The sequence below is a fragment of the Morone saxatilis genome, unplaced genomic scaffold, assembly GCF_004916995.1.
Source record: "Morone saxatilis isolate NCDOM2014 unplaced genomic scaffold, NCSU_SB_2.0 Contig12, whole genome shotgun sequence".
Taxonomy (NCBI): Eukaryota; Metazoa; Chordata; class Actinopteri; family Moronidae; genus Morone; species Morone saxatilis.
Genome location: NW_023339674.1, coordinates 22,823,670 through 22,835,142, shown reverse-complemented (window position 1 = coordinate 22,835,142; position 11,473 = coordinate 22,823,670). Strand labels below are relative to the sequence as shown.

Genomic DNA, 11,473 nt, shown 5'->3' with positions numbered 1-11,473 from the left:
CCCAGCACTGCACTCTCTGTTCCTCATCTGATCAGATGTAGTTTTTCTTTTTCTTGAATAAGGCTTCATAGGGAAGGATGCCTTATTCAGCCCCTACCTTCAACTACCCAAAACAGATTTATTAACTTTTTCACATTATCCTGCTGACATAAGAGTGCTTATGATTTTGAATTGTTGTAATATACACATCAATATGGTGTAAAATCTATCTTTGTGTCAGTCCTTTGTGGTAGTAGTTCTCTTAGACCTGGCTTAAAAGCAATCATCCTCCTCTGAGTCTGCAGTCTTTCCGACCACACCTATGCAAACCAACGCAGCTTACACATTCAGACAGCAGAGGGCAGTCAGTACATAGCAGCTGATTAAGATAGCATCAGCATAATTTATTGTGGGATATATCATCAGATGATCATTTAGTCAGAGCCACAGCTGATGTGAGCAGGCGAGCTCAGTGCTGAAAGTTGTGTTTAGAATGGCAGAAGGAACACACACCACAGGTTCTCTTTAAATGACTGACACTCCTGTTTTCACCCTGTAACCAAATCAAACTATGATTGACTTAAAGCACAGTAGAAAGTTGAAGCACAAGTCAGTGAGGCTAAACATTTAGGGGTCACCCCTGATTGGCAACTTTCTTGGGTTAGTCACTCAAATAACTAAGTTGGAAAAATGGGAAGAGGATTATTTACTGTATGTCCAAGTTTCACCTTACAGGTTATACAAACCGTTGTCTCATCTCGAGTACGGCTTAGTAACAAGCTTCTGTTAGTTCAGAACAGAGTGGCGTGTCTAGTGCCTCTCTAAGATCAAATATGATAATGAATATATGAAAAACTGTATACAGACCATGAATGGCTGACAGTCCAGAGAGTCAAGAGAAGTTAGAGAGGTTAGAGAGGCACTCCTGTGATTCAGTGTTACACTTCCCTAAAGTTGAGGGACTCTCCAGGGAGAGATTAAAAAGAGAACTGTCAAAAGACTGTGCAGCAGAAGCTGAAATATCCAAAAAGAAATTCTAGTCTGGATGGAACTCTAAAAACATTGTATCCTACACTTCCCATAATGCAACTCACTATAATAACACAACTATGACATCTTCCATTTACTTTCCCTCAGATTATTTATTTTTAAGATACATGCTAAGCAGGACATTCTACAGATAACTTAGTTAGACTTCAGTGCTCTCATTTCTAAATTAGCTCAAACCTGGCTTGGCATTTCTGTACTACAATTTCTTGTTACTTAACAACCAGCATATACACCAATACCAGCCTGGCTGATGTATCGGTCTAGTTTTGCATGGGATAATATGCCATTTTTTGATTATGACTTTCTTTGCTGTGTGGATGTGCAAACCAATTGAGATTTATTATTTTCACTTTCACTTTCAATTTGCTCTGTTTGTTTTTTAACTAAAACTAGTGGAAGTGTAAACATCTGTTGATTATTCTGTTGGGTGTAACAGGCCCTTTAACGTATTTTGTTATAAGGGAATGGCATTGCACAGCATATGCTAATACATGAGGAACGTTAAATTTGTTTCCTTGATAGCTGCAAAACAAGTTGCTAAACTGAAGATGAAATTTGACACTCCCTGCTTCCTTGACTGATTCCCAGTAATTCTGACTTCAACTGCACTTAAACAGGACGTCCACTGCATACATACAAAAATTAAGCACAGACTATATTGTCTCAAGTAAAGATTCCACAGCGTATTGCCAGATATTGTATTCTACCTCTAGCAGTCACCAAGCAGAAAGAAAAAATAAACTCAAATCCCAAAAAACAAAGCACAGATCAGGAGCAGAGTCTGCGCACAGGCTCCTCCCAGGGTGTACAGCATATATTGATAAATACCTATAGACGTGTAATGTTTTGGGCATTCTGCTCTAAATTCATACACCTTGGGATGGGAGCATCTTTCAGCTTGTGGACTCTGCTTTTTCAAGCTGGAAATATCTTTGCCAACAGCCTGCAGCTATGATATCACAGCTTGTGCATCATGACATCTACAGTAACATAGCTATATGTTTTAGGCTTCAGAGGTTGCATGAGCAGCTTTAGCATGAATAATGTAAATTTCCTTTTGAGGCTTGAGTATTATAGGAAATTTAACAGGTGTGTGTGTTTTCTTTTGTTTTCCTTGCTGTCCACCCTTTTCCTTTCTTTCTAGTCCTTTCACATGTTGAATGACACCTTGTTGGATGGATACATGTATGGATGGCTGACAAACCTGCAGGCTCTGTTGAGCAATCAGAGCAGATTTGTTTGTTCGCTTTGAGACTGTGTGGGACACTTGCCATGACAACTGGAGCTGGGCTTGATATTTATCTTGTGTGTTGACTTATGAGTCCGAAGCGCTTGAAAGCCCAGGGAGGAATTTTTCATCACTTGCCCTCAAGCTCAGAATACAGAGTTTCTCTTATGCATGTGTGCGTTTTGTATAAACACCGTGGATTAAGTGAAACGCCACTTGGAAGGTCAGTAGAAGGTGGATTTCCTCGGTTTGGCCTCTTTATTGAGGTGGTAAGTGTAAGCCAGGTTTTGGACATTTATTTTGACACAAACTGTATCTCCTTTAGAAACTCATTTATGACAAAGGTGTTGCCTGCTTTCACTGTTTGTATTTTGTGACTGTATCAAAGTGAGGCAGAGTGAAAGTCCAAACCCCAGCTCTGCCATATAAACACAGTGAAGACTTTCAAGGCTTCTGGCTGGAAAGCCCAGCCCTGCTCTGCCTGTTTGGGCTGGTCCCTCTCCCAGTGATAGCTTACCTGTGGAATTTGCCAACGCTTTTTTATATCCCCATTTATGCTAGGGCAATAGCTGTGTGCTCTCACAAAGGGCAATGTGTACAAATGTAAACCCACCATCCTCACTTGCTTTTGCTGAAATATAATAGTCTTTTAGCCTGGGCTTTGCTTTTGTACCAAGTTTTTTTTTCTTTGCTCCCTCTTTTCTCCCTGCACAACACTGGCTCTGGAGGAGGCACACAATGTTCAGCAGCAGCATTGTAGTTTTGAAAGTACTTGTGTAAACAGGGCTAGGTGATTGCATTATGATGCAGCCCCTCCCTGGGACCATGACATATCAACAGCTACACCACTATTGTTTAGCCTCAGGTGTTTAATTCTGTTTGGCAGGAAGTGCTCTTGCACAAGGTTTGTGGTAAAATGAGCCCATCAGCGTGACAGATCATTAAGGGAATCAGAACACTGTTGGGAAATCGCCTGCATGCTGATTTATTTATCTTCTTTCTTACTTTTTTATGCAAAGCAGTAGGAACATTAAAGATAAGTCTATTTCCACAAACATAGATTAATACTTCCACGAGTAACTGCAGCTGTTGCCAGAATCACAAAAACCACCACGCCAGATTGTTTGATTGCCATAACAAGCTACACTTTATGAGCACTGTTTGCACAATTATATGTCTTAAATTGTTTAGCAAGTCGCCTCTTGAAAGCTGTCTACAGTGTCTACACACAGTATTGATCATTGAATAAACCCGAGTGTTTGCACATCCACACATCAAGGGCAGAGGTTACAAAGGCAGCAAGGACTGATTTGTGGATTTCTGGCTGTCAGAACTACAAAAATACTTTATTCACAGTGTTAAAAGTATGCAGACATACTTGCAGCTCAAATGTTTCAACAATGCACAATGCCCTAGGAAATGATGAAATCTTTACAGGCATCTCTGATATTGTATCAGTGTTTGCATGAGGGCTGTGTGTGGGCCTTTCTCTTTTTTCCAGCTAATTCGTTACCTTTTCTTAGGAAAGCAGAAAATGCCATGTCATCGAAAGAAACCTAAATGAAAAACAACAGCAGATATGTGTTTCCTCGTGCTGTCAAAATGTCTAAACCCAACTGCTGATTGTATGTTTTACCAAAAATACATGCCTATCAAATATTTCCACCTGACCTGTTCTGTGTTTTTTATTTGTATAATTCAACTAGTGTAACTGTATTCTTTGTTTTGTTCTGCTATGAGTGTAATTATGTTGAACCGAGGAGTCAAACCTGTCACTGCAGGTTTTTCTAGCTACTGTTTTGAATTGTGGTTAATCCGGGAGTTGTTTACCTGCTTTGTTAAACAGGTGACAATCCGCCGGCTACAAAGAGAAAGGGATGGTAATGTAGCTGAAAATGAGTGTTTAGTTGTATTAAAATCATTCTGAATTTACAAAGACCAATCAAGCCAGAGTATTTTAATGTATGTAATCCAAATATTAATTTCAGTCTAAAGTATCGTAATGTAGCATTAGTGCACAGACTTCTATGGATACTTGCAGAAAGTCCCTGACCAAAAGCTTGCCTCAATAATGTAATGTTGCACTTATAATCATTATACAGTGATTTCTTATCTGCAGCACATCCAACAATCCTTTATTTGGTGAGCAGTGATCTTTAAGATTAAGATATAAGATTACATACGGGGGCTGTATCCATACATGTCTATTACAATTTCATTATTTGAATATTCTGCAGGAAGGTTTGCCTAAAAAGAAATGCAGAGGAGGGTGTTTTGAACTCTCTGTGACCCTGTACCTTTTGAACAGTAACAAAGACACTATATGGGTATATAGATAAAACGTATGAGAGCCCCAGATTACATTTGATGGACAAAAAGAAAGTAGAGAATTGTATGGATCTTCACAGCATGTAGATCATTTCCAAGATCTGCAAGTGTTTGCTCTCAGTCGTCTGAGGTTTCAGTAGGCTGAGGAAAGACATGACCCCAGGGCATTTTCATTAAATCCTATGGTATTTTCTTTAAAATGACTGAAGAGAGAACAGTAGAAGAAAGAGACTATGATCAGCACACTGTAGATTACCTCTAAACCCAGTAAACATGAGTTTCCCCTCAGATTAAGTATTCGGCCTGGAGATAGATTAGTGTTTTTCATGTCAGAAGGTAGCTATACATTTTTATTTGTGTACACATTTACTGTGAAGCACTTCCAGGCACAGAGCAGTAGTAAACAGTGACATTGGGGAAAAAAGGGGGGGTATTGGTTTGTCAGGCTCGAACAATAGGTTTTAGTTTCTTTTATTTAATGCCTTTTTGGGCTTTTTAGGCAGATGATTCTGGCCTAAATGATTCTACCTAAAAATATCATATCCAATGGGAACAGGTTGCATCTATAAACAACTGTGTTCTTTCAGCTTTTTTGTCCATTTGAACTAGTTTGTTAAAGAAAGCAGACTTTGATTATTAAGTTCATAGGAATTAAGTGTATCTGTCTTTTGATCTACAGTTAATAATAAATTGACTTACTTTACTTTTACTTGAAAAGTAACATACTACATACAGTTTGTAACTGGTCTCCATTTAATACTGATACCTATATATGACCTACATAAACAAACGACCATCAGCAAGGCTATTTCTACTAGGGCTGTGTATTTTTGTAGGTTTAATACAGCCACAGTGCAGTAACTACACAGCCACAGTGCAGTAACAGTAACTACACAGCGCCAGTAACTACACAGCCACATGCAGTAACAGTAACTACACAGCCAGTAACTACACAGCCACAGGGGTGCAGTAACGTAACTACACAGCCAGTAACTAACACGCCACCGTGCAGTAACAGTAACTACACAGCCAGTAACTACACAGCCACGGTTGCAGTAACAGTAACTTACACAGCCAGTAACTACACAGCCCACAGTCGCAGTAACAGTAACTACACAAGCCACAGTGCAGTCACTGGCAGTTTGGTTAGCACCAGTACTTCTCCTACATGGGATGCCTCGATAAAAGCCATTAGGTGAAAACAATTCTGTGCCACAAAATTGTCACTTATAACTGACAGCCTTATAAGTGGTTGGACATTCTGGAATGTGGGCCAGAGGCAATTAGAAAGCATTTATATTCAGCTGTTTTGTGTATAATTCTTCAATGCGAAAACAAACCAACCCCTTTTTGTAGGAAGGCAGTCGAGTATGTTATGATCTGGTGACAACATAAAACTGCGGAACTGAAATTTTTCACGTTTTGAGTCAGATGTGCTCACTGACATAGGACACTTTGTCAGTTTGTGTTCCTCTGCCTGCTCTGGTTAGGAGAGAGGGGGGGAGGGTGAGAATCTTCTGGGACCGGCTGAGGAGAGCCCACCTTTACCTCCAGGGGAACCCCTTTGGCCACTGACTTCCCCTTCAGTCACCTTCACCTTACCCCTGTGGGAGGAACATCAGTGATCATCTCGCCTGCTCTCTGCGACGTAAAGTGACCTCAACACCAAATCACAAAAAACAAACAAACAAATGTTCTCACCTTGGGTGGTGGAGCCATGCAAATAGTTGGTGGTTTTATTTGCTTGAGCTTTTGAGATATTTGAGGATGTCTGCCACAACACCAATTAGGTGGGCTTGTAACATTGAACAAAATGAAAAATCCTGAGCATCTCTTTCCTGGAACAATATCCTGCGGGTACTTAGGGCCTATACACAAACCTCACTGTCAACAGCATTTCATTGGACTATTTCCAGTGTAAACACAAGCTTTGAAAGTCACATATCTCAACTAGGACTTTTGTATCACGGGAGGGAGAAAGTTTGTGACCTTTAATTTGTCAGAATATATCTGTTGGAATTATTTGATGTGCTTGTATTGTATGATACAACCCAGGTGGAGGTGTGTCATAGAGATAGAGACAGTTGACTATGCATCACATAAAAAAAAAAAATTGGCTGAGCATTCATCATGCTGGTTCAAATGAGTCATCACCGCAGAAAAGACTTACTGGAATTTGTCATCTGGCGCTGTAATCATTAAGCTTCCTAGTACTTTCCTTTTCTTAGAATTCTAATGTTTTCTGATAATTTCCCCTTACGTGAACTATATTCCTGGCTAAAGTAAACTTATTAATGGACAGCTCAAGGTGGAATTAGCGGAGGGGAGAAATGCCGGAAATACAAAAGGGGTGGAGAAGATATTCCCAAAACACTGCAGTTCACAGTAAGTAAATGACGCTTCTAGGGCAGATGGTGCAGGGATAATGTCTTGTCGGTCTCATATCATTAGAGATGGCGTTCCACGTCTCCCACCCGACCGGGCAATTCAAACCCCAGAAATGAAGTGATCAACAGTGGCAGCAGCCTTCCCATTAGCAGAAGTGACACACAAACTAGTTATTATCAATTAATAATCGACATATTAATATACTCTAACTACTAGCATTGTATGCAATTGTAATACCATAACAAATAAAATATAATGACTATCAGCATGGGAAGTGGGCTCCTGTGTTTTTCAGTTCGAAGGCTACTTGAAAATATGCCTTTCAATTTATTTATAATTCCACCATTTGTAATAGAGACTACATTCTATGATTACTCACACACATTCAAAAACCTTAATCCACATGTCGGTGAATTGGAGCTGAATCTCCCCATATAAGCACGCCCACTTTCGCCTAGAATTTTTTTTTTTGTTAGAGCGCAAAATGTCAAAAGCACTTTTTCGTGTTCCTCCAATACGCTTGTCTGATTCAGCCACGAAATTTTTCACACGTAGCATCTGGGGACCGTCCTGGCAAAAAAGTCATTCGAAGAATTTTGATATTTCAAAAAATAAGCACGCTATAAAATTAGCACTTCCTGTACATTTTTCATCAAAAAAGGAAGTGGACCTTTTCTCCACATTAGTATGTCCAATTGACACCAAGTTGTGGTCCATAGTTCCCCATGTCTTCCTTAGGCATCGTGCACAATTTCAGGCCATTGCCACAAGGTGGCGCTCTTTAAAATGAAGAAGTTTATATCTCCACATTGATACTGTAATGTAATCATTAAGCTTCCTAGTACTTCCTACGAATTGTCAAGTCATAGAAGTATAAGATTTTCTTAGAATTCTAATGTTCTGATAATTTCCCCTTACAGTGAAGACTATATCCTGGTAAAGGTAAGACGTATTAATGACAGCTCCTAAGGTAGGAGTAGGGAGGAGAAAATGCTGGAAATACAAAGAGGTGGGAGAAATATTCTCCAAACACTGAGTCACAGTAAGATAATGACTAATAATGACTTCCTAATTTGTGTTTGATATGCAAAACAAAAAATGACGCATTTGCAAAGCGTATACAGGAATTTCAACATAACCAAGATGTTTATGAGCAATCACAGCTGCTGATCTTCTTCAATCTTCTGCTATGTAATAAAACTTCAACAGTGACACACATGTTTTGCAACGTTTCAAACATGTCATACATGCTGTTTCTGCTATCACACCAAGCAAAAGGATGGGTGTAATTATACACACGTCAATGACTGCTTTCAAATGTAGACTGGCAACTGAGCCTGTCTGACTCACTTGTGCATAGACCTGGAAGAAGATTTACGAAGAATGCAATGTAATCGTAGACTTAATTATGATATGACACAAGGAATGTGCCTCGTTGGGCAAGAATAACTCTATAATACTGTAATACTGTAGACAACAGATGGGTCTTTTACATTTGACCTCTGACCTCTGCTTTTTTCCTGTTAAGCTGTGAATTATGGTCTACATGCTGTTGACCAGGAACCTTAGTCCGATGACTTAAAGGTTCAGTGAGTAACATTTAGAAGGATCTATTGGCAGAAACTGAATTTAATATCAATAGGTATTTTTTCAATAGTGTATAATCACTACACATTATCATTGATCAAAATAAGAATCATTGTGTTTCTGTGACCTTAGAATAAGCTGTTTTTATCTACAGATGACAGATTTAAGCATTGTTGGAAACATCTGGGATAATGTTAGTACACAGCTCAACAAAACATATGACACAGGCCTAGAGTTTATAGACATTTTAATGCAGAAATGTTACATATTATAGCATTAAAAAACACCAGCTTGGCTGTATTTTATTTTGAAAGTGGAACTGGACTCTTCACTTCCAGGTAAAATTAAAAAAGCGATGTTCTCCTCTCTGAGTCTATGCTCAGTGGATTCAGACTGCCAAGCTGCACCAGCAGCTTTCATAATTAGCAGCATGAGAATTCCTATTGCTTGCTCTAATGTAGTTAATCCCTCTAAGATATTGTGATCTCATGTACACCACACCCATCCCAAGGCGAGAAGTCAAAAAGCTGTAAAAAGCAAATAAACTTGTTTTCAGATATATTTCTGTCCCCCCCCCACCTCCACAGATCCATAACTTTCGCGAGCAGCTCAAAGATGCGGCGCAGAAAGTCCACGCCTTGAAGCCAGTTCCTGGGAAGGCCAATGGCGTCTTGGTCCTGAAGCAGCCAATCCAAATCGAGGCTTACGTGGGCGTCATGTCTTTCCTCGGAAACCAGAACAAACTGGGATACTGTATGGCTCGAGGAAACCTTGGCTTCTAACTCGTCTACATTTTCTAATATTTTGGTTCAAATTGTGTGCTATAATTTATAAGGCTTGAATTCATGTCGATAAGCTTGTTTACAGAGAGTTCATTCAAATTCTACAAGGATTGACCAAAAATGTTTCCACATTCAGGTTTGTGTCACAGCCTGGGTTCTCATGATGTTCTGTGTGAGGTTTAAACAACTGTGTGATTTCCCCCGCTGCTTATTACCAGTGTGTGGTGTCTGAGCACTCAGAAATATCCACATTTCAACACGGCTCTTCACTGGATGACGGATCCCCCACTGCTCTCAAGGAGCTTTGTTATTTGCTCCTCAGTGATATGGTAATTCAACTCTTTCGCAATGGGACTCCTTTCTTCCTCCCCCAGTGTCTCTGTTAAAAGCTCATTCCCATGCCATTCTGCCCCTTAGAGATTCACTGGAGCATGGGGGCACATTTGTCAGTTTAGTTGTATCATTCCTAGTGTATTTTTACAGTGCATACAGTTTTGGAATTTCCCCTTGATTTGTGTGTTTACTGTGTGTAGCTCTGCCTTGTTTTGGTATCATCTGTTAGTCTTATGAGCCTGTCACAGACATAAAATGTAGGCTTACATATTTTGTACATAGTACATATGTCTGTACTAAATAAGAATTTATGTTTGCTGAAGGATAAACCCAATGGTGAGAATTGACACTTCAGAAATGCCACAATTAATGATGTCCTGCTGCTGCAGTTATAGTACAATAATATTAGTACACATTAGACCCACTAGGTCTTTTTTTTTTGGGTTGCAATATGCCTGTACTGTTGTCTGACTGCTGTACTTGTTTACATTTAAAAACAATAAAAAGTTGTTCACAAAAAAAAATTAAATGAAAGCGCCATCTGATTTCATGCTTCACACAGTGCAAGTAGTTTTCCACACAGCAGCAGGGCACATTTAAATTGGGTTACCTTGCTCAGGAGTAACAGCTTGTTGTGGCAGCAATTGACTGTTATATTAGACCCTGCAATATTTAAAACTAATGTGGTGTTAAAAATGACCAAAATGACCATGTCTTTAATTGTGGATGTGTTTTTGATGAATGATCGTGGTCAGCACTGACGTTAGTAACAAATACAGTTTCATATGACCATTTTAGTGTAAAGCAGGATGCTTAGGTTTGCTTCAGCAGTAACGTATTACAGCTATAAAGAGAGCAGTGCTGGGTAGGTTGCTTGAAAAATAAGGCTGTCCGTGGGGTCTTGACAGGTTTTAAAAATTTGGATTAATAAAGTTAACATTACTTTGATTTTTCAGTCTTGCTTTTAAATGTATTTTTTGAAAAAACATGCTACAAAATGAAACCAATGTGGAACCAATACAGATTTTCCTTCATATGCTTTGTACTTGTTTTTTATATCACATTATTTTACTAATTGCTTAGCAGCAATTAATTAGCAGCATTACTCAGTACATGACGTTCAGCTACGTTTAAGGCACCTTTAAACAACTTCAGAGCTTCTACACCCACACATTGCATCTTCATATGTTGTTGTTGTTTATTTAAAATCACCTGATGTGCCTCTAGTCTTCAAGGGGTCCTGAACTATTGCACGTGTAGAAATATAAATGAGACATTTTGGTTACACAAACAGACAATTTGGAGTGCACAGCCTCACAGTAAAGCTGCGTGGTTCACAGGCCAGCCAACTCTTAACTAAACTAGGTGATTCCTCAGCGTAGGCTTACCTATGGTTATCGTTAACAAGCGCACAAAACATGTGAATAAGACAACTTTGAAATTGCCTGAAGTTGCATTTCTTGTTACAGTAATGTTGGATTGCTTACATGTATTGTTTACTTTGAAGGTATGCTGTTTGAATCTAGTATGGGAATGGCAGGCCCTGCCAGTAGCACAGGAAACTACTGAGAGGTTATTACAGAATTTAAATACATTGGATGGATAGTGCTATAAAAAATAGGATTTAATCTCATGAAAACGTTAAGCATTATAGTTTTAAAGCTTCAAAAGTGAAACTGTACACTGGTAAAACACAGTTTTGTTCACAAATTACACATCAATTCCTGAGTGACAAATACAAGTAAATGCAACTAAGCCAGCAGTATTTAGTCTCTTCTAAAGTTTTCTCTTCAGGAAA

General features: G+C 39.1%; 1 protein-coding gene across 1 annotated transcript in view; it reads left to right on the top strand.

Annotated features, from left to right (window-relative positions):
* tprg1 (tumor protein p63 regulated 1) overlaps window positions 1-10,709 on the top strand; it is a gene marked incomplete in the record, with an annotated part of 23,191 nt that extends 12,482 nt beyond the window's left edge. The window contains 2 exon segments of the mRNA XM_035653857.1: window positions 6,221-6,233; window positions 9,148-10,709. Coding sequence (XP_035509750.1) covers window positions 6,221-6,233; window positions 9,148-9,342 — 208 coding nt within the window.
* Window positions 10,710-11,473: the final 764 nt, after the last annotated feature.